Source organism: Salvelinus namaycush, chromosome 28 (genome assembly GCF_016432855.1).
Source record: "Salvelinus namaycush isolate Seneca chromosome 28, SaNama_1.0, whole genome shotgun sequence".
NCBI lineage: Eukaryota > Metazoa > Chordata > Actinopteri > Salmoniformes > Salmonidae > Salvelinus > Salvelinus namaycush.
Genome location: NC_052334.1, coordinates 10,634,635 through 10,658,809, shown reverse-complemented (window position 1 = coordinate 10,658,809; position 24,175 = coordinate 10,634,635). Strand labels below are relative to the sequence as shown.

General features: G+C 45.0%; 1 protein-coding gene across 1 annotated transcript in view; it reads right to left on the bottom strand.

Annotated features, from left to right (window-relative positions):
* The window catches only part of LOC120023037 (nesprin-3-like), a 40,405-nt gene that overhangs the window by 8,596 nt on the left and 7,634 nt on the right, over positions 1–24,175 (bottom strand). Inside the window, exons 4-16 of the mRNA XM_038966986.1 lie at positions 23,744–23,882; positions 21,837–22,007; positions 20,646–20,801; positions 19,608–20,135; positions 13,918–14,054; positions 7,661–7,835; positions 5,735–5,917; positions 5,444–5,587; positions 5,009–5,143; positions 4,379–4,540; positions 2,885–3,057; positions 490–2,479; positions 91–249 (exon numbers count right to left, since the gene is read on the bottom strand). Of these exons, the coding sequence (XP_038822914.1) occupies positions 91–249; positions 490–2,479; positions 2,885–3,057; positions 4,379–4,540; positions 5,009–5,143; positions 5,444–5,587; positions 5,735–5,917; positions 7,661–7,835; positions 13,918–14,054; positions 19,608–20,135; positions 20,646–20,801; positions 21,837–22,007; positions 23,744–23,882 (4,252 nt within the window). The remainder of the gene's footprint in view (positions 1–90; positions 250–489; positions 2,480–2,884; positions 3,058–4,378; positions 4,541–5,008; positions 5,144–5,443; positions 5,588–5,734; positions 5,918–7,660; positions 7,836–13,917; positions 14,055–19,607; positions 20,136–20,645; positions 20,802–21,836; positions 22,008–23,743; positions 23,883–24,175) is intronic.

The following is a 24,175-nucleotide window of genomic DNA, read 5'->3' as shown; positions in this document are numbered from 1 at the left end:
GTAACTTATCATTTTTGTGTAAATATAAACAGGAATGAAATACTGGAAATGCAATAGTGTATATTTCTGAGAAGAAACATCAGCACCAACCATGAGTGTGTTCTGCCTGATCTTGAGTTCTTTGGTGCTCAGCGGTCCCTCTGTGCTGAGAATCCCTGAGAGTGTATCGTTCTCCTTCTGTAGCCAGGCCTCAAACTCCCTCCTCCTGTCCTCATAGTCCCCTGCACTCAGGGTTGCCCCAACACCTGCCTGAAGGACCCCAACAACAACATGATCAGCAACAACATCAACTTACTGTAGGAAATATATGTTAAAAAAAATCAGCTAGCTAATTTTCTTAATATTTCAGTTTATAACGGCAGTTGAATATGGGTTACAGTGTATTGAGAGACGAGTCAGTTATAGCATGCCAATTTGAAGTTTATATCTTCCTTTATGAAAATGTGATTATTATGGTTGGAGTTAATAGAATGGGTGGAGAAACCAGACCGTGGTGTGGTGACTTGAGCCCTGTAGCCTTCCAGAGGGTTTTCTAGCAGAGCCTTGCTGGAATGAAAGAGTGAGACCATCCATGACTGAATCCTCCATCCTGGTCTTGATAGGCGGGAAAAAGCCTCTGTGTCTCAGATGTCCCCCTTCACTGTGGTCTCTCATTTCACCTGTTCCCTCTTCGTAGTTGCCTCTGCTGCCGTGCCCTAGCCCAGAGCCTGACCCTAACCCCACATCTACCTCCATGGCCAGGGATTCAGCCATCCCTCTGGACCTCTGCCCAGCCACCCACTCCTCTGTCCCCCCGCGACTGCTGGACCCAGACACCTCCACCACCACTACCCCGCTAACCCTGGAGTCAGAGTCCCCTACTACCTCGCTAACCCTGGAGCCAGAGTCCCCCACCACCCCGCTAACCCTGGAGCCAGAGTCCCCCACTATCCCACTAACCCTGGAGCCAGAGTCCCCCACCACCCTGCTAACCCTGGAGCCAGAGACCCCCACTACCCCACTAACCCTGGAGCCAGAGTCCCCCACCACCCCGCTAACCCTGGAGTCAGAGTCCCCTACTACCCCACTAACCCTGGAGTCAGAGTCCCCTACTACCCCACTAACCCTGGAGCCAGAGTCCCCCACCACCCCGCTAACCCTGGAGCCAGAGTCCCCCACCACCCCGCTAACCCTGGAGCCAGAGTCCCCCACCACCCCACTAACCCTGGAGCCAGAGTCCCCCACTACCCCGCTAACCCTGGAGCCAGAGTCCCCCACTACCTCGCTAACCCTGGAGCCAGAGTCCCCCACCACCCCGCTAACCCTGGAGCCAGAGTCCCCCACTACCCCGCTAACCCTGGAGCCAGAGTCCCCCACTACCCCGCTAACCCTGGAGCCAGAGTCCCCCACTACCTCGCTAACCCTGGAGCCAGAGTCCCCCACCACCCCGCTAACCCTGGAGCCAGAGTCCCCCACTACCTCGCTAACCCTGGAGCCAGAGTCCCCCACTACCTCGCTAACCCTGGAGCCAGAGTCCCCCACTACCCCGCTAACCCTGGAGCCAGAGTCCCCCACTACCCCGCTAACCCTGGAGCCAGAGTCCCCCACTACCTCGCTAACCCTGGAGCCAGAGTCCCCCACCACCCCGCTAACCCTGGAGCCAGAGTCCCCCACCACCCCGCTAACCCTGGAGCCAGAGTCCCCCACTACCCCGCTAACCCTGGAGCCAGAGTCCCCCCCCACCCCCCTAACCCTGGAGCCAGAGTCCCCCACTACCCCGCTAACCCTGGAGCCAGAGTCCCCCACCACCCCGCTAACCCTGGAGCCAGAGTCCACCACCACCACCACCCCCCCACCTCCTCCACCATGGGTGCTTCTGCCCCCTGTGTGGCCTGATGTCATCCCTGTGGTTCCCTCCTCTCCCCTCTGACCATACCCCCCTCTCCAAACGATGGAGGAGTCCACCTCCTCTACACCCAGGCTGTGCTCACCGCCACCCCTCTCCTTCTCCCTTTCCCTCTCCCTGTCCCTGCTTTCACTCCCACCGCCCTGTCTCCGTCTCTGACTGCCCGCCAAGGTTAACGTCATAGGACTCAGTTGTTGACCAAGAGTCTGTCGATCCCTGCCCTGTCTCTCTCCATGTTCAGAGAGATCCATAACCTCCATACTGCCCTCAAACGCTCCCTCGACCCAAATACCCTCTTCTGCTCCAAAACTCTCCACTCCTTCCCCTTGCTCCAACCTTCCTCCTAACCCTGTTCTTCCCCCTCTCCCAGCCCCCACCCCAGAGCTCTGAGAGAGCCAGACCCCATGGCCCTCTCCTGGGGATCTCTCTAGAGCACCCTCCCTACTGCTGCTGGAGCCACTACCCTTGATCATGTCTCCTCCCTCCCCAGGAAAGAGCTCCCTGCCTGGGCCTGGCCTCTCCCCAGCCTGGCCTCTCACCCTCTCCCTCTGGGTGTCTAAGTCAGGGTCCTCAGAGCTGTGCCCATTCAGCAGCCTGGGAACGGAACAACAGACAGTCAGTACCTAAGGCATCTCTTAAGATTGTGCAATTGGCCGCATTAAATACTTTTCACTCAGATGCAGGGACAGCATATGTAATATAATTACTTTTATGTAGAAGGTTTTTGGAGATAAATGTGCACAAGCCATAAGAGGTTGTTGAGGACCTCAACTGAAATCCACTAAACTACAGATGTAGTAGTAGTAGTAGTATTAGTAGTGGTGCTAGATTACTTCTCCCTTAGAGACCATACCATTCACTAGAGTGGCAGATGTCATAGACCTGCATAGCTATAGAATGTGATAATGGCAGAAATCTTGGTCAGGAATAAATAACCCTTCTTGTGTTCTATATCTAATTCTATGAGTTTTGCATCCAGCCCGAAGTAGTGTGGTGTACCTGAAGAGGTTGAGGCTGAGGTCATGGAGGGCCATCCAGGACTCCCTCAGGTGCTTCATGTCCCTGAGGATGTGCACTCGTCCCTCCTCAGAGGTCCTCTCCAGCACCCCCTGGCCCTGCACCTCTGTCTGGTGCAGCTGCAGCTCCTTCTCTGGGAACTCACCTAGTGCCCTCTACAGGGTCGGAGGAAGAATAACAGGACAGGACGGGACTTAGGCTGTGGCCACATAGAGAGTTATGAAAACATATGAAAACAGAAACATATTCATCAGTGTCCGTTTTTTCAAACAAGTTGCACCAAATCAGTGTCTACATGTGAAAACAGTCAGTTTCTATGATCTGTGGTTAAAAATATATGTTTTAAATGCTTCTCTGACATTACAGGGTAGGATTAAAAGTTAAAAAACATTTTCAAAACATGTAACAAGTTTCTAGCCAGAGGGAGGGCATTTCTTGCTCCCCACGTCACCGCGAATCTCGTAGTGTTAGAAAATCACTGTTAAAATGTTTTCACTTTTGATGATGTCATCGGGGAGAACTTTTTATCTTTAAAGGGCTCCAAAGCACTCAAATCTTTTTATTTTTTTATTAAACCTTTATTTAACTGGGCAAATTAGTTAAGAACAAATTCTTATTTACAATGGACGGACTACAATGGCCAAACCCAGACGACACTGGGGCAATTGTGCACCACTCTAAGGACTCCCAATCACGGCCGGTTGTGATACAGTGATCACAACCGACTGTGATACAGTGCTTTAGACTGCTGCGCCACTCGGGAGCCCAATCCTTGGGTTGCTTGTCTTTTCAGTTCGCTGCAGCTAGCAACTGGAACGAGCTGCAACAAACACTCAAACCGGACAGTTTTATCTCAATCTCTTCATTCAAAGACTCAATCATGGACACTAACTGACAGTTGTGGCTTCTTTGTGTGATGTATTGTTGTCTCTACCTTCTTGGCCTCTGTGCTGTTGTCTGTGCCCAATAATGTTAGTACCCTGTTTTGTGCTGCTACTACGTTGTGCTGCTGCCATGTTGCTACCATCTTGTGTTGCTACCATGCTGTGTTGTTGTCTAGGTCTCTCTTTATGTAGTGTTGTGTTGTCTCTCTTTTGTGATGTGTGTTTTGTTCTATATTTTTATAAAATGTATATAAATTTGAATCCCAGCCCTGCCCCCGCAGGAGGCCTTTTGCCTTTCGGTGGGCCGTCATTATAAATAAGAATTTGTTCTTAACTGACTTGCCTAGTTAAAAATAAAAAAATAAAAACAACTCTACAAAACATAACAATTTGCCGTTTTCACATATGTTGACATTGGTATTGTGCCGGAGATACTGAAAATGAAGTTGAAAAGTAAGTGGTGGCTTTGCCCTTTAAAATAACAGACCAGTACCTCAGTCTTGTGCTGTCTGTTGTCCCATCAACATACTATCCTAGACATAACATACCATACTATACCAGAACATAACAGATAAATGTGTAAAGTCAGTACCTCAGCCTCTTGCTGTCTGTTGTCCAGGCTCCACTCCCCAGTAGAACTGCGGTAGGATTCCAGCTTCTGCCTCATAATCATCAGCCACTTCTCCACGTTCAGCAGGCTCTCGTGGAAACTCTCGTGCTCCCCGATGCTCTCCTCACTCTCCTTCACCTTTACCTGACACAGAGAGAGACACATCCAAACATGAATGCACAAATACAGTACATATATGTGCCTGATTAACACTATAGTGCCAACCTTAACCGTACTGTTGACTGGGATATTTTCTTTTCACATTGTCCTTCCCAGCACGCTTCCAGAAACTATAATGATGCGTAACACCAGAAAGCCGGGGTGGCAGCGTAGCATAGTGGTTAGAGCGTTGGACTAGTAACCGAAAGGTTGCAAGATCAAATCCCCTAGCTGACAAGGTTCAAATCTGTTGATCTGCCCCTGAACAAGGCAGTTAACCCACTGTTCCTAGGCCATCATTGAAAATAAGAATTTGTTCTTAACTGACTTGCCTAGTTAAATAAAGGTAAAATAATTTTTAAAATGCCCAGCTTGGCTCAGTAGCATGAAAAGGGTCATTGTTAATCTGTGAAGAAAGCATGGAGTTGCCGTCTCTCTCAGAGCCCTTCTTACCCTGACGGACTTGTAAAGGATTCTCCAGTCTCCGTAAAGCCTCTCAAACTGTGTCCTGTTAGCAGAGCTAGACAACACCAGAGTCTCCAGAGCTGTGATGTGGGCCTCACAGTCCTCCAAGTCCTTCTTGATCACCTGAGAGAGGACACAAGCAGTAGCTTATTAATAGTAAAAAAATTATCAATGCCTTATAAATGCTTATAAATGCTTTGCTTATGTACAGTATATGCTTCTCCTAGTACACACTGGAACTGGCTAGAGGAAACCAGTTTGAGAGACACAGGTATAGATACCGTGAGCACAGAATTAAATAGAACACTAGAATGGACGTTGGCAACAAAACAGCCATCTTGGTCAGGAAAATGTTAATTCTAAAACCTGATCATATGTGGTAATATATTGTATGAAACAATGACATGGCAGTGAGTGACCCACCCGTTGCTGGTCTGACTGGCTCTTCTTGGCCAGTATGTCTGGCTGGAGGCTGTCTGCTGAGATCAGTCTCTCTCTCAGCAGGGTCAGCTTGTTCCTGATTGACTTGCAGGCGTCCCCAAAGTCCTTTGTCCTTGAGATCAAACCCTAAAAGAAAGGACATATCAGAAATTAGGGGTTGCATCTAAAATGGCACCCCATTCCCTAATAATGCACTACATTCAACCAGAGCCCTATGACAAACACACCCCACACAACACCACACACACACACACACCACACCACACCACACACCTGCAATCTTGCTTTCCTCTGCAGCAGCTGGTTGTGCAGTAACTCCCTGCTCCTCACGGTGTCATTGAGCTCTGTCATTAGACTCTCTGCTCTGTCTGAGCCGAACACTGAACACAGCAGATCTCTCTTCAACAGCATCAAACGCAACTGCTCCTGCAGCTGCAGACTGTGCTTCAGCAACCTCTGTAGGGGGAATGAGCGAAATAGGGAAAGGCAGTGAGGGAAAATAAAAAATAAAATATATAGGCAGGGGATAAATCAAGAAAAGTGTAAGTGTGTAGATGGAAGACATTGAGGGGATATTGAAAGGGGAAGGAGAGAAAAAAGGGGGAGATACAAAGAAAAATAACGATTTAAGAGGGAACACACCACAGATGAAAGCTATGTGTAGTAGAAATATGTCCCTCTAGTAGATAGATCACACATTTCTTGGTGTCAAAGTACAGCAAGCATATCTTCTTTTTCACAGATCAGGGATTGATTGAGCTCCCTGACCTTTGCTGTCATTACTCCCATATCTGGAGGGGAGTTTAGATTAGGAGGAAGTCATTTTCTGATGGAGAAGGCTAGGACGCGTGTGAAAGAAAAAATTACATACTTACCTGATTTGGTGGATATTAATAGTAAACTATTATATATTTAACTTAGAGTAAGACTGGCCTGCTAATGCTGAGTTTTATGGTGTCCACTCTAGCTTCCTGCAGCTAGTCTGGGTGTCGAGGACATGGGTTTTACTAGAGATAGCTTGAAGCTGACAATTGATTGATGTCTTGGTGATAAAAAACCAAACAGCCACATTCCAGTCTATCAATAGTGGTGCATGTGAGACATATGTCTCTGGTCTAACTGGGCCTGCATTCTATAGATGAGATGTGTGTGTCACCGAGATAGAGATAGCCTGGAGGAATATCCTTGCATCTGGGAAACATCTGGGAAATTAGCCTGGAGGAGTAGAACCCCCTCGTGCAGAGAAACAACAGGATGAACCCAGGGTGGGTAATGGTGCCCAATCTGCACGGGGGGGGTTGAGCCAGCCATGGTTGAAGCAGTTTTAGGTTTGGTATATAAAGACCCGGTATTCTCTGTATGATTCAGACTCTCAGTCCGACAGTCAAGACTGTTGGGTTGACAGTTTCGTTATTGCAATAATTAATCGATATTAAATAAAGATGATTGTTTGAAGAAATTACCAAGTCTCTCTCAGTAATGAATTTCCACGACATGTGTCCCAAACTGCACCCTGGTCAAAAATAGTGCACCAAATAGAGAATACGGTGCTATTTGGGACGCATTCTAAGCCAATCTCTGTCCAGTTCCAGTACTGTATGTAGGGATGATTACATTTCCCTAGCTGGCCTAATTAAGGTACCATGAATACTGAAGATCTGCTTTTCTCTTTTCATTACCATCTCTAGGCCTTAAGAGCCACAGTTACGACTGAGATTCAGACATTAATGTTCCCCCTTATGAACACAATCCTGGTTTAGCGGTTTGATTGACGGGAGTGACTCTTACTGTAAATATGAGTTTAACTTTTTCTCTATGTATTTTACTTTACTGTATTAAAATTATTTTGTTGTTTGTTTACGTCCTGCTACATCCCTTTTAAAGATGGAATCTGCATTAGGGGAGGCAAGGCCAGTCTGCCCATGCACCTCTGTTATTGTTTTTACTTTGTGAATGAAATGAAGGTGAGGTGCATCCAGCAGTGTGTAAAACATTACTGCAGTACATATTCTGCTGTTCTATCGCGTGGGCAATGATGTCCGAGGAAAAAAACAGTGTTCATTTTTTTTACAATAACTTGTTTGTTGTTGTAATATCCTAAACGGACATGGCCGTTTCACCATAAATAATTCCAGTTTTAAGCCTGGTGGAATAATAGTTGATTAAAATCAGTAGTAGTCTGCAGTGTGCTGTTCCTACCTGGATGTTCTGCACCAGCATGGCGACGTGTGAGAACTCAGACACTTCAGCAGAAGACTCCAGCACTTGAGAGACAACCTGACTCCACTGAGAGAATCCATGCAGAGGGTCCTGCAGCACTTGTCTCAGCCCCAACTCTGACTCCACACATAGCTTCACAGCACGACACTTCACACTGCACGGGGACAAAGGAAATGAGCATAAGACCGGTTAGATATGGTGCTTTTCATGCAAAGACCAAGATTGCTGAAGATATTTTTTATTTTATTTTTTAGGTATGTTTTAACTTTACATGAATTAAAGACATATGTACTAGGGTTGGGTGGTAAGCAGATTTTCATAACGTGGTATACGGTATTACAGGCAGTGAACACAAGGGGCGCTACAAAAAAAAAAGCTATATACATACTATTTTGTTTTTACGCACAAAACGAATTTAGGCAGCAAGGACCTTGATCCAGCAGCTAGCCACTCCAGATTCATAGCTGGACCCGAGCTGGAGATAATTTATATCTTACATAATTAACTTATAAGCAGCGGTGTAGCACACACACCCTGAGCATTAGGGTATTGAAAATCATCCCGTCCGTATTTCAAAAATACCCCTGTATACGGTGTTGGGTTGTACTTTGAAATAATTGCTACACCAGAAGTTAATGGTTACATGTATGAGGAATGTACAGTACCAGTCAAAAGTTTGGACACACCTACTCATTCAAGGGTTTTTCTTTATTGTTACTATTTTCTACATTGTATAATAATAGAGAATATATCAAAACTATGAAATAACATATGGAATCATGTAGTACCCAAAAAAGTGTTAAACAAATCTAAATATATTTTATATTTGAGATTCTTCAAAGTAGCCACCCTTTGCCTTGATGACAGCTTTGCACACTCTTGGCATTCTCTCAACCAGCTTCATGAGGTAGTCACCTGGAATGCATTTCAATTAACAGGTGTGCCTTGTTAGAAGTTCATTTGTGGAATTTCTTTCCTTCTTAATGAGTTTGAGCCAATCAGTTGTGTTGTGACAAGGTAGGGGTGGTATACAGAAGATAGCCCTATTTGGTAAAAGACCAAGTCCATATTATGGCAAGAACAGCTCAAATAAGCAAAGAGAAACGACAGTCCATCATTACTTTAAGACATGAAGGTCAGTCAATCTGGGAAATTTGTGCAGTCTCAAAAAATATCAAGCTCTATGATGAAACTGGCTCTCATGAGGGCTGCCACAGGAAAGGGAGACCCAGAGTTACCTCTGCTGCAGAGGATAAGTTCATTAGAGTTACCAGCCTCAGAAAATGCAGCAAAAATAAATGCTTCAGAGCTTAAGTAACAGACACATCTCAACATTAGCTGTTCAGAGGAGACTGTGTGTATCAGGCCTTCATGGTTGAATTGCTGCAAAGAAGCCACTACTAAAAATGGCACCGGAAGAAATGGCAGCAGTTTTATGGGCGCCCAACCAATTGTGCTATTATGTGGGTTTTTTTGCGTTATTTGTAACTTATTTTGTACATAATGTTTCTGCAACCGTATCTTACGGCAAAAAAAGAGCTTCTGGATATCAGGACAGCAATCACTCACCTCGGATTAGACAAAGTTTTTTTCTTCAACAAACAAGACGCACGAGACATTCTCCAAACACCCGGCAGGGCTGACATCGCCGTTATTTGCAAGAGGAAGGAACAGAGGACAAAGGAAGGTACAGAGGACAAAGAGCCGGATGCCTGGTAAAGACCCGGAAAAGGCGAGTGGGAAAGCTGCCGTTACCATCAATACTACTCGCCAACATGCAATCATTGGACAATAAACTAGACGAGGTACGAGTGACTGTACGTATATACCCCAACCAGAAGCCATGGATTACAGGCAACATTTGCGCTGAGCTAAAGGGTAGAGCTGCCGCTTTCAAGGAGCGAGACTATAACCCGGAAGCTTACAAGAAATCCTGCTATGCCCTGCGATGAACCATCAAACAGGCAAAGCGTCAATACAGGGCTAAGATTGAATCATACTACACCGGCTCTGATGCTCGTCTTATGTGGCAGGGCTTGCAAACTATTACAGACTACAAAGGGAAGCACAGCCGTGAGCTGCCCAGTGACACGAGCCTACCAGATGAGCTAAATCACTTCTATGCTCGCTTCGAGGCAAGCAACACTGAGGCATGCATGAGAACATCAGCTGTTCCGGACGACTTTGTGATCACGCTCTCCGTAGCCGATGTGAGTAAGACCTTTAAACAGGTCAACATACACAAGGCTGCGGGTCCAGACGGATTACCAGGACGTGTGCTCCGGGCATGTGCTGACCAACTGGCAGGTGTCTTCACTGACATTTTCAACATGTCCCTGATTAAGTCTGTAATACCAACATGTTTCAAGTAGACCACCATAGTCCCTGTGCCCAAGAACACAAAGGCAACCTGCCTAAATTACTACAGACCCATAGCACTCACGTCCGTAGCCATGAAGTGCTTTGAAAGGTTGGTAATGGCTCACATCAACACCATTATCCCAGAAACCCTAGACCCACTCCAATTTGCATACCACCCAAACAGATCCACAGATGATGCATTCTCTATTGCACTCCACACTGTCCTTTCCCACCTGGACAAAAGGAACACTTATGTGAGAATGCTATTCATTGACTACAGCTCAGCGTTCAACACCATAGTACCCTCAAAGCTCATCACTAAGCTAAGGATCCTGGGACTAAACACCTCCCTCTGCAACTGGATCCTGGACTTCCTGATGGGCCGCCCCCAGGTGGTGAGGGTAGGTAGCAACACATCTGCCATGCTGATCCTCAACACTGGAGCTCCCCAGGGGTGCGTGCTCAGTCCCCTCCTGTACTCCCTGTTCACCCACGACTGCATGGTCAGGCATGACTCCAACACCATCATTAAGTTTGCAGACGACACAACAGTGGTAGGCCTGATCACCGACGAGACAGCCTATAGGGAGGAAGTCAGAGACCTGGCCGGGTGGTGCCAGAATAACAACCTATCCCTCAACGTAACCAAGACTAAGGAAATTATTGGTGGACTACAGGAAAAGGAGGACTGAGCACGCCCCCATTCTCATCGACGGGGCTGTAGTGGAGCATGTTGAGAGCTTCAAGTTCCTTGGTGTCCACATCAACAACAAACTAGAATGGTCCAAACACACCAAGACAGTCGTGAAGAGGGCACAACAAAGCCTATTCCCCCTCAGGAAACTAAAAAGATTTGGCATGGGTCCTGAGATCCTCAAAAGGTTCTACAGCTGCAACATCGAGAGCATCCTGACTGGCTGCATCACTGCCTGGTACGGCAATTGCTCGGCCTCTGACCGCAAGGCACTACAGAGGGTAGTGCGTACGGCCCAGTACATCACTGGGGCTAAGCTGCCTGCCATCCAGGACCTCTACACCAGGCGGTGTCAGAGGAAGGCCCTAAAAATTGTCAAAGACCCCAGCCACCCCATTCATAGACTGTTCTCTCCACTACCGCATGGCAAGCGGTACCGGAGTGCCAAGTCTAGGACAAAAAGGCTTCCCAACAGTTTTTACCCCCAAGCCATAAGACTCCTGAACAGGTAATCAAATGGCTACCCAGACTATTTGCATTATGTGCCCCCCCCAACCCCTATTTTTACGCTGCTGCTACTCTCTGTTTATCATATATGCATAGTCACTTTAACTATACATTCATGTACATACTACCTCAGTTGGGCCGACCAACCAGTGCTCCCGCACATCGGCTAACCGGGCTATCTGCATTGTGTCCCACCCATCACCCGCCAACCCCTCTTTTACGCTACTGCTACTCTCTGTTCATCATAAATGCATAGTCACTTTAACCATATCTACATGTACATACTACCTCAATCAGCCTGACTAACCGGTGTCTGCATGTAGCCTCGCTACTTTTATAGCCTTGCTACTGTATATAGCCTGTCTTTTTTACTGTTGTTTTTATTTCTTATCTTACCTATTGTTCACCTAATACATTTTTTTGCACTATTGGTTAGAGCCTGTAAGTAAGCATTTCACTGTAAGGTCTACACTTGTTGTATTCAGCGCATGTGACAAATAAACTTTGATTTGATTTGATTTAAAGGACACCAATAAGAAGAAGAGACTTGCTTGGGCCAAGAAACACAAGCAATAGACATTAGACTGGTGGAAATCTGTCCTTTGGTCTGATGAGTCCAAATGTTAGATTTTTGGTTCCAACTGCCGTGTCTTTGTGAGACGCAGAGTAGGTGAACGGATGATCTCCACATGTTATGCCCTTTATTAGACCACAGAGGTGTTAGGATTCCTAACTGTCACATTAGTTATGACAAGTTAGAGCATGAAAGCATGGAACCTGATATCCTATGGAAGAAAAAGCACATCAGGCCTATATAGACAGTTGGCTTATGCAAATTCTGCTGAACCATCCCTCTGAAGGTGAATGTCAATAGTCTGAAAAAACATCTTCCTCTCCTTGTTCCTTCTGCTTCACTTAATAGAAATCATTGAACAAGAGAGAATGAGAGCAAATATGGCAGATGCCACCTCTCCAACTCTCTCACATTAGTTAATATGAAGTATCTTAGAGTATGGATAATGATGCATTCCCGTTATAGTACCTTTTAAAAAAGTTTTTATTTTATTTTTAATTTGTCCTTTTTCTCCCCAATTCCGTGGTATCCACTTGGTAGCTAATCTTGTCCCATCGCTGCAACTCCCGTACGGACTTGGGAGAGGCGAAGGTCGAGAGCCATGCGTCCTCCGAAACACAACCCAGCCAAGCTGCACTGCTTCTTGACACAATACCCGCTGAACCTGGAAGCCAGCCGCACCAATGTGTCGGAGGTAACACGGTACACCCGGCGATCGTGTTAGCGTGCATTGCGCCCGGCGATGGGACAAGAACATCCCTGCTGGCCAAACCCTCCCCTAACCCGGACAACACTGGGCCAATTGTGCTCCGCCCCATGGGTCTCACGGTCGCGGTCAGCTGCGATAAAGCCTGGACTCGAACCCTGAATTTCTAGTGGCACAGCTAGCAGTGCGGTGCCTTAGACCACTGCGCCACTCGGGAGGTGTAGTTCACTACCTTTTACCAGGGCCGATAAGGCTCTGGTCAAAATTAGGGCTGGGAATTGCCAGGGACCTCACGATACGTTATTATCACAATACTTAGGTGCCGACCCGATATGTTTTGAGATTCTCCCGGTTCTATATGTTTTGAGATTCTCACGGTTCTATATGTATTGAGATTCTCCCGGTTCTATATGTATTGAGATTCTCCCAGTTCTATATGTATTGAGATTCTCACGGTTCTATATGTATTGAGATTCTCACGGTTCTATATGTATTGTGATTCTCCCGGTTCTATATGTATTGTGATTCTCCCGGTTCTATATGTATTGTGATTCTCCCGGTTCTATATGTATTGAGATTCTCACGGTTCTATATGTATTGAGATTCTCACGGTTCTATATGTATTGTGATTCTCCCGGTTCTATATGTATTGAGATTCTCACGGTTCTATATGTATTGAGATTCTCACGGTTCTATATGTATTGTGATTCTCACGGTTCTATATGTATTGTGATTCTCACAGTTCTATATGTATTGAGATTCTCCCGGTTCTATATGTATTGTGATTCTCCCGGTTCTATATGTATTGAGATTCTCCCGGTTCTATATGTATTGTGATTCTCCCGGTTCTATATGTATTGAGATTCTCCCGGTTCTATATGTATTGTGATTCTCCCGGTTCTATATGTATTGAGATTCTCCCGGTTCTATATGTATTGAGATTCTCCCGGTTCTATATGTATTGTGATTCTCCCGGTTCTATATGTATTGTGATTACCCGGTTCTATATGTATTGAGATTCTCCCGGTTCTATATGTATTGAGATTCTCACGGTTCTATATGTATTGAGATTCTCACGGTTCTATATGTATTGAGATTCTCACGGTTCTATATGTATTGTGATGTTCCAAATATATTGCTGCAGAGAGACAAGAGAGAGCATGGTACAAGTACTGAGAACATGTTGACTTACTATTTAAAAATAAGATGGAAAACAAGATATAGGATGACCAGCGCTAGCTAACACTACCAAGCAAAAAAAATATTTTTTTATTTACAAATCGATAGTTGGAGTCAAAGTATCGATTCCCCCCCCCCCCCCATTACTAGTCAAAAGTAGTGTACTAAATAGGGGATAGGGTTCCATTTGGGACACATCCTCCATGTCAACTCACCTCTGCTGTTCCTTCACCACAGCCAGGACGTCGACAGAGAGATGCTGGGAATCTTGGGAAAAGCGGAAGAGTTCTTTAAGCTGGGCCTTGAGGTGCTCCACCTGGGATTCCTCTGCCAATAAAGTATTCCGGATGTTCTGAGTGGAGGAATACCAACAGAGAGAAATAAGGAAAAATACACATCACAGTGCATATTACCTTTTGGAGCCCTGGTCAAAAGGAGTGCATTACAAAGGGGATAGGAAACCATTTGGGACATATCCAGAGACAAGACTAGACCACCTGGCAGCTCATTCTCTACACCCAAACAATCACACACCAACATCAACAACCAAATTGGCATAAACACCAACTTGAGTTTGAGTTCATTTAGTTTTTTTACAGGGACAATGCACATTAATCAACATTTCAGTAAAAGTGACAGTTTTAGCCAGATGGTTAATTTTCAACCACAGACTCTGGGCAGGTTATTAAAAACCTTTACAATAACAATACAGACAAACAATGAGCAGTGAGCACATAGGACAAGCAACATGTAGCAAGCAGACAGAGCAATAGCACAAAAAGCAACTAAACAAAATACATAAAAGCAACACATAAATGCAATACATAAAAAAGTGTTTACACACCTCATAAGCTACAGACAACATGGAAAGCGGCAAAACACAGCTAGGGATTATGTTCACAAGTCTGATTGGCCTTTAGCCATGTCTTAATGTTTTTTGTGAAGGTGTGATAGGTGGTGCAGTTGTGTCTCTCTGATGTCAGTGTATTCCAGACATGGGAAGCTCTCACAGAGAAAGTAGATTGACGAAAGGTGCTTTTCCTTGAACACAAGACATGCGTCAGTGTATTGCACAAGATTTTCCCAACTCAGGAGCTCATGCTTTCTGAGGATGTAACAGTGATGATGGATATTGAGCTTTCTATCAAGCACGTTGAGAGCCTGTTTGTAGACAGACTGAATAGGTTTTAATGTTGTACAGCGAGCTTGGGTCCAACTAGTCAAGCAGTATAATAAGTGGGGAATATCATAGCATTGAAGTACAAACAATTTCATATGAATCGGAAATTAGCTAGGTTGAATTTGGTTATTTGAGTTCCCCCTTTCAACTGCTTTTTTTTCTAAAGAGGTTGGAATCAAGTATGATGCCAAGGTACTTAACATGGAATACCACCTGGAGCTTCTCCCCTGACACACAGACAACTGGCTCAGTAGCATCAGTTAAACACAGACATCTGGCTCAGTAGCATCAGTTAAACACAGACAACTGGCTCAGTAGCATCAGTTAAACACAGACACCTGGCTCAGTAGCATCAGTTACACAGACAACTGGCTCAGTAGCATCAGTTACACAGACAACTGGCTCAGTAGCATCAATTAACCACAGACAACTGGCTCAGTAGCATCAGTTAAACACAGACATCTGGCTCAGTAGCATCAGTTAAACACAGACATCTGGCTCAGTAGCATCAGTTAAACACAGACACCTGGCTCAGTAGCGTCAGTTACACAGACAACTGGCTCAGTAGCATCAGTTACAAACAGACATCTGGCTCAGTAGCATCAGTTAAACACAGACAACTGGCTCAGTAGCATCAGTTACACACAGACATCTGGCTCAGTAGCATCAGTTACACACAGACATCTGGCTCAGTAGCATCAGTTAAACACAGACATCTGGCTCAGTAGCATCAGTTAAACACAGACAACTGGCTCAGTAGCATCAGTTAAACACAGACAACTGGCTCAGTAGCATCAGTTACACACAGACATCTGGCTCAGTAGCATCAGTTACACACAGACATCTGGCTCAGTAGCATCAGTTAAACACAGACAACTGGCTCAGTAGCGTCAGTCAAACACAGACAACTGGCTCAGTAGCATCAGTTAAACACAGACAACTGGCTCAGTAGCATCAGTTACACACAGACATCTGGCTCAGTAGCATCAGTTACACACAGACATCTGGCTCAGTAGCATCAGTTACACACAGACATCTGGCTCAGTAGCATCAGTTAAACACAGACAACTGGCTCAGTAGCATCAGTCAAACACAGACAACTGGCTCAGTAGCGTCAGTCAAACACAGACAACTGGCTCAGTAGCATCAGTTACACACAGACATCTGGCTCAGTAGCATCAGTTACACACAGACATCTGGCTCAGTAGCATCAGTTACACACAGACATCTGGCTCAGTAGCATCAGTTACACACAGACATCTGGCTCAGTAGCATCAGTTACACACAGACAACTGGCTCAGTAGCATCAGTTAAACACAGACAACTGGCTCAGTAGCATCAGTTACACACAGACATCTGGCTCAGTAGCGTCAGTTAAACACAGACAACTGGCTCAGTAGCATCAGTCAAACACAGACAACTGGCTCAGTAGCGTCAGTCAAACACAGACAACTGGCTCAGTAGCATCAGTTACACACAGACATCTGGCTCAGTAGCATCAGTTACACACAGACATCTGGCTCAGTAGCATCAGTTACACACAGACATCTGGCTCAGTAGCATCAGTTACACACAGACATCTGGCTCAGTAGCATCAGTTACACACAGACATCTGGCTCAGTAGCATCAGTTAAACACAGACAACTGGCTCAGTAGCATCAGTTACACACAGACATCTGGCTCAGTAGCATCAGTTGTCCTCTTTGTGAACAACATGCAGACGTTTTTTTTCACATTGAGATGCAAACATGAGTCACTGAGCCACTTTGTAACCTGGACCATTACAGTAGTGAGTTCTTGTGCAGCTTGTTGTTTGCTCTTTGCATGCACATATATCACTGTATCATCTGCATACATTTGAACTTCAAACCCAGTACAGACAGAAGGCAGATCATTAACTTCTTTATGATAGGGGGCAGCATTTTCACTTTTGGATGAATTGCGTGCCCATAGTGAACTGCCTCCTAATCTGTCCCAGATGCTAATATATGCATATTATTATTACTATTGGATATAAAACACTATGAAGTTTCTAAAACTGTTTGAATGATGTCTGTGAGTATAACAGAACTCATATGGCAGGCAAAAACCTGAGAAAAAATCCAAACAGGAAGTGAGAATTCTGAGACTGGTCAATGTTCAACTCATCGCCGATTCAATTCCCTGTGAGATATGGATATGTTTGCACTTCCTACGCCTTCCACTAGATGTCAACAGTCTGTAGAACGTGGAATGAAGCCTCTAGTGTGATGTGAGGCCGGGTGGGAGGTGTTTCAGTCATTGGTCTGGTAGAATGCCAGTTCCTGGTCATGCGCTTTCCTCATGATATCGCCTTGCGTTCCATAACTTCTACAGACATGAAGGAATTCTCCGGTTGGAACGTTATTGGATATACAGTGGGGCAAAAAAGTATTTAGTCAGCCACCAATTGTGCAAGTTCTCCCACTTAAAAAGATGAGAGAGGCCTGTAATTTTCATCATAGGTACACTTCAACTATGACAGACAAAATGAGAAAAAAAAATCCAGAAAATCACATTGTAGGATTTTTAATGAATTTATTTGCAAATTATGGTGGAAAATACGTATTTGGTCAATAACAAAAGTTTATCTCAATACTTTGTTATATACCCTTTGTTGGCAATGACAGAGGTCAAACGTTTTCTGTAAGTCTTCACAAGGTTTTCACACACTGTTGCTGGTATTTTGGCCCATTCCTCCATGAAAATCTCCTCTAGAGCAGTGATGTTTGGGAGCTGTTGCTGGGCAACACGGACTTTCAACTCCCTCCAAAGATTTTCTATGGGGTTGAGATCTGGAGACTGGCTAGGACACTCCAGGACCTTGAAATGCTTCTTACGAAGCCACTCCTTCGTTGCCCGGGCGGTGTGTTTGGGATCATTGTCATGCTGAAAGACCCAGCCACGTTTCATCTTCAATGCCTTTGCTGATGGTAGGCTTTGTTACTTTGGTCCCAGCTCTCTGCAGGTCATTCACTAGGTCCCCCCGTGTGGTTCTGGGATTTTTGCTCACCGTTCTTGTGATAATTTTGACCCCACGGGGTGAGATCTTGCGTGGAGCCCCAGATCGAGGGAGATTATCAGTGGTCTTGTATGTCTTCCATTTCCTAATAATTGCTCCCACAGTTGATTTCTTCAAACCAAGCTGCTTACCTATTGCAGATTCAGTCTTCCCAGCCTGGTGCAGGTCTACAATTTTGTTTCTGGTGTCCTTTGACAGCTCTTTGGTCTTGGCCATAGTGGAGTTTGGAGTGTGACTGTTTGAGGTTGTGGACAGGTGTCTTTTATACTGATAACAAGTTCAAACAGGTCCCATTAATACAGGTAACGAGTGGAGGACAGAGGAACCTCTTAAAGAAGAAGTTACAGGTCTGTGAGAGTCAGAAATCTTGCTTGTTTGTAGGTGACCAAATACTTATTTTCCACAATAATTTGCAAATAAATTCATAAAAAATCCTACAATGTGATTTTCTGGATATTCTTTCCTCATTTTGTCTGTCATAGTTGAAGTGTACCTATGATGAAAATTACAGGCCTCTCTCATCTTTTTAAGTGGGAGAACTTGCACAATTGGTGGCTGACTAAATACTTTTTTGCCCCACTGTATATTTGAATTTGGCGCGCTACATTTTTTCTGGCTTTTGGCCAAGTGGGACGCTACCGTCCCACATATCCCAGAGAAGTTAACGTACAGGCTGAACAGGACGGGCCCCAGTACTGACCCTTGGGGCACGCCCAATTAATTTCCTCCTTTGCCAGAGTTAACCGATTACAGCCTCAGAGGCATCTTGGTGCCTGCTACTTTCATTCCGCTAAGGTGAATTGTCAAGAATGATTTTGTTTGTTGAGGATTAAAAGAGTGGTTAAGAACTGCTTGCCTCATCTGCCAGCTTTGGTTTCTCAGTCTAATCAAAATATTCTACAGTGGCTTCCTAGCCTCGCTTCCTAGACTCGCTTCCTAGCCGCTATCTTCACTGATCTGAACAGACGCAGGTTGACGTTTATTGTCATGAGTTGGAGGCAGTACTGAGCAATTTCCCCTTAGATAGGCCAGCTGCAAAGTAAAAATGGTCTATATTGTAAAAAATGTATGAACAAAAATGTTTGCTTTTTGGTCTTAATTTAAGGTTAGGCTTATCAGTTTGGTTAAGGTTAGGTTTAAAATCAGATTTTATGACATTGTGGCTGTGCCAGCTAGTGAACACTGCAGAGCTGCCTCCAGAACAAGATTCATGATGAAAAACACTAACCTACTGAACAGACAGGACAGGTGTAAGCAATGTACTGAAAGCCTATGGAGGCATTTCCTTTCATCTGTCCCATTTATTCACATCAGTGAGGATGAAGTACAATAGATAACAAAAAGAAGCGACTTTAAACTATTGATACACATAGACTGTTGGAACCTGCCCTACCACACCTGCCCACAACATGTACGTTTTTACTGTAAGGTTACAATATCAGTCCACAATCATTATCTTCTCTCTCATTTCCACCACACCTCTCCAATGCATTCAGCCAGAGGGCAATTCCTGCCAGGTAATAGTTAGAGCAACCACCCATGCAGTGTCAGACCCTTGTTGTAGCAAGTAACTAAAGCTGTAAACCATAGGGTTGAGGAGTGAGGGTGGCATAGAGAACTGTCAGAGAGAGAGAGAGATAGAGAGATGATACAGGAAGTAATAGAGAGAGTGAGCCCAAACCCACCATGTATTTCCTCCACTGCCCAACCATCTGTTCCTCAATCCTGTCTCCCTCACTGGCTGTCTCCAGATCTCCGGTCCTGTCTCCTTCCCTGGCTGCCTCCAGGTCTCTGGTCCTGTCTCCCTCCCTGGCTGTCTCCAGATCTCCGGTCCTGTCTCCCTCCCTGGCTGTCTCCAGATCTCCGGTCCTGTCTCCCTCCCTGGCTGTCTCCAGATCTCTGGTCCTGTCTCCCTCCCTGGCTGTCTCCAGGTCTCTGGTCAGTCTGTGGAGCAGGCCCCGGAGCTGCCTGATGTCCTCCCCCAGGCGCTGGCAGCGGCTCTGGTACTGGCTCTGAGAGTCCAGGCTGCTCTTCAGGCTCTCTCCGACCTCACACAAGCTCTGTCTCAGCCTCTGCCAGTCCAGACGCAGCTCCTCTGCTTCCTCCACCACCACATCCGCCCCCCCGGGGGACGTGTTGGCCCGCACTGCCTCCGCCATGACCTCGATGTGCTGCAGTGTCCTCTCCTCACTGGCCACGTTGTCATCCAGGGTCTGACAGAGGAGAGAGGGTTAGGCTGTGTCCTGATTCTCTACCCTACTGACACTTTATCATATTCTTTCAAATACATGACACAAAACTAAGGAAATTACAGGTTGTTCTTGGCATGGTATGTGTCTCCCAGCAGAATCAAATCAAGTCAAATCAAACCTTATTTAAAATGCAAGTCATGGGACTAGGGTGTACTTCTCTCACCTGTCCCTCCCAAAAGTCATGTGACTAGGGTGTACTTCTCTCACCTGTCCCTCCCAGAAGTCATGTGACTAGGGTGTACTTCTCTCTCCTGTCCCTCCCAGAAGTCATGTGACTAGGGTGTACTTCTCTCAACTGTCCCTCCCAGAAGTCATGTGACTAGGGTGTACTTCTCTCACCTGTCCCTCCCAGAAGTCATGTGACTAGGGTGTACATCTCTCTCCTGTCCCTCCCAGAAGTCATGTGACTAGGTTGTATTTCTCTCACCTGTCCCTCCCAGAAGTCATGTGACTAGGGTGTACTTCTCTCACCTGTAGGGCTCGGAGTTTGTTCTCGGCTGTGTCCTCTGTCTCAGTGAGGGTGTTGAGCTCCTTAGTCTTGGACACCAGCCAGGCCTGGAACTTCAGGACATCTCTCTGGTACATCTGGTGCTCTTCAGCCATCTTCTGCAGCACCGACAACCTCTCCTGTTGAAATGAAAATCTGGGATTAGTACATATATTTTTTTCACTTAAAAATGTGTGATATAGCCATTGATTGTTGTTTTTCAAATCCCAGATTGCCCCTTTAAAAGCCAAGTAACCTTTATAAAAAAAAACATTTTTTAAAAACACTGATTCAGTTTTTACTATTTTATGAGGATCCCCATTAGCTACTGCTGAAGCAGCAGTTAGTCTTCCTGGGGTCCACGATGCTCTATGATAATAACAGAACCAGAGAAAGAGCTAATAAAAGGAAAGAAACCCATATCAATATGGAGCAGATACATGCAAATTGCTTTGAATAAAGAAACCTCATTGGTGTACTGGGGAATAATAGAATAGCATCTTATTCAGAATAACATTTTTTTAAACTTAGATTAGAACTAGCTGGTCCAGCTTCTTTCCAAGTGTAGGGGAAGAAATGTGCTCCTCTATTAATAAGCAACAACTTCAATATGAAAGAGAACATCAACCATTACAAAGACATTCCCCCTTGGACCAGACACACGGCTCTGACACATGTCTGTCTGTCTGTCTGTCTGTCTGTCTGTCTGTCTGTCTGTCTGTCTGTCTGTCTGTCTGTCTGTCTGTCTGTCTGTCTGTCTGTCTGTCTGTCTGTCTGTCTGTCTGTCTGTCTGTCTGTCTGTCTGTCTGTCTGTCTGTCTGTCTGTCTGTCTGTCTGTCTGTCTGTCTGTCTGTCTGTCTGTCTGTCTGTCTGTCTGTCTGTCTGTCTGTCTGTCTGTCTGTCTGTCTGTCTGTCTGTCTGTCTGTCTGTCTGTCTGTCTGTCTGTCTGTCTGTCTGTCTGTCTGTCTGTCTGTCTGTCTGTCTGTCTGTCTGTCTGTCTGTCTGTTAGCTCTATACAGGAATGCTTGCCTGGGTTTTGTGCAGAGAAATCGAGGGGATAGGTGGAAAGACTTTGAATGAGAGTCATCAGAAAGCCTCCATTATACTGCACACACACACACACACACACACACACACGCACAAACACAGACACACACATACAGACACACACACACCTCAGCCTTGTCCCGTATGCTGTTATAGGCCAGCTGGAGTCTCTCCTGTGCTTCCTGGTCCACACTGGGATCCTGGATGCGGTTGTGCAGCGCTGCAGCCTCGTCCACCAGCCTCTCCAGCAACAGTGCCTGGTTCTGGACGTCACTCAGCAGGATGCGCTGGTTGTCTACCTGGAACACACACGTTAGATTACATTACATTACATTAGGGTGGCTTTTGAATTGTTTATCAATAATAAAACATAATACAAGTCCTTTATCCTGCAAAAAAGTTATGTTTATGCATTATTTAAAGGGCTTGGGGTAAGCACATTGGCTTGTCCCAGTAGTGATGTTTAGAGTCGTAGTGACATGTTTGAGGGATTTAGAGATACACTACATGACCAAAAGTATGTGGACACCCGCTTGTTGAACATCTCATTCCAAAATCATGGGTATTAATATGGAGTTGGTCCCCCCTTTGCTGCTATAACAGCCTCCCCTCTTCTGGGAAGGCTTTCCACTATATGTTGTAACATTACCGTGGAGACTTGCTTCCATTTAGTCACAAGAGTATTAGTGAGGTCAGCACTGATGCTGGGCTATTAGTCCTGGCTCGCAGTTGGCATACCAATTCATCCCAATGGTTTTTGATGTGGTTGAGGTCAGGGCTCAGTGCAGGCCAGTCAAGTTCTTCCACACCGATCTCGACAAACTATTTCTGTATGGACCTCGTTTTGTGCATGGGGGCATTGTTATGCTGAAACAGGAAAGGGTCTTCCCCTAAACTGTTGCCTCAAAGTTAGAAGCGCAGAATCATCTAGAATGTCACTGTATGCTGTAGCGGTAAGATTTCCCTTCACTGGAACTAAGGGGCCTAGCCCGAACCACTGAGCTCTTTAGTAATGCCATTCTAATGCCAATGTTTGTCTATGGAGATTGCAAGGCTGTGTGCTCGATTTTATTCACCTGTCAGCAACGGGTGTGGCTGAAAGAGCCAAATCCACTGATTTGAAGGGGTGTCCACATACTTTTGCATATATAGTATATCTATTATTTTGAGTGCTATAAAGTAAACAAAGGTATTTCATCTACTGTATAGATCAGGTATAGAGCAATACAAACACATTAGGATAATAAAATACTTTATTTTTTACTAGTATAACGTCTGTCCCTCAGTTTATTGTCATTGGTGTTACCACCTTGAAAATGACTCATTACAAAGATATACAAGGACCGTGAGCATTCTCTCCAGTGACAAACTGTTATTGGGGTAGGGGTCTATATTAAAGAAAATTGGTGTTAGTCAATTGGGTCACTTGGTGTTAGTCAATTTAAATGAAGGGAAATAACATTGTGAGCAAAATGATTAATCAAATCACTTTGGTAAATTACATTTAAAGGGTTGATGACCTTAGATTTGAGCCTTTCTTGCCTCCATTTCAGAAAATCCTCATTTACCAAAAATGTATCTATTTACTACTCCTATTGTGGCAAAAAGTTATCATAATGGTACAAATGATTTAAAGTCATTAAGCTGCCATATCAGTTGATTTAGAATAGGAAGATGACCCAAATACATTTAAATAAATACAAATGTAAAAAAATTAAGTTCATTATTTCCAAAATGTCAATCCCAAATGCCACTGTAATTGAAGAACGACCCATTGGATACTTTCCAGCTTGAACTTGGTGCATCAGCAAGCTAGCTCTTCTATAGGTTTAATAGGCAGCATTCGTTGGTTCAATTGATGTGGCTAGGGTTTTCAACTACGAAGTCAAAGATGGCTTCCTACAAGAAGTAGGAATCTAATAGCCTATGAACACAGTTGAGGCTAGGTTACTGAAATGGTACCAGTAGTATTACCTCTCTTCCCCTGGCTAAACGTCACTATTGTTGACACCCAACACCTGGTGTGTTTGCTCACCTGCCACAATTTCTCCTTTACCCCCAGCTGCAGCTCCACCTCCGGCTCCAGACTGCGACGCACACTGACCAGCCACATCTCAAACTCCTCATACGCCTTCAGGTACTCACTCCAGTGCAGCCACACCCACTCTATACGGCTGAGGAAAGAGGAGATGGAATGGTAGGTAAGACTTTATAATCATGAACAAGCATTTATAAACGATTTATATACTATTATCAATAAGTATTTCATTATGAAATATTTAAGCATGTATGAAGGCATATTCAAGGTGACAAACAATAGACCTCCGAAAACTGATATGTGTAGCTATATGGCTTAAAATATATATATATAAAAAACTAAAAAACAAGGCCTTCTGCTGTGACTATGTAATTAAACAAATATGTGTAAACTACTGGAAGGAATATATTCACTCATGCCTACATTATC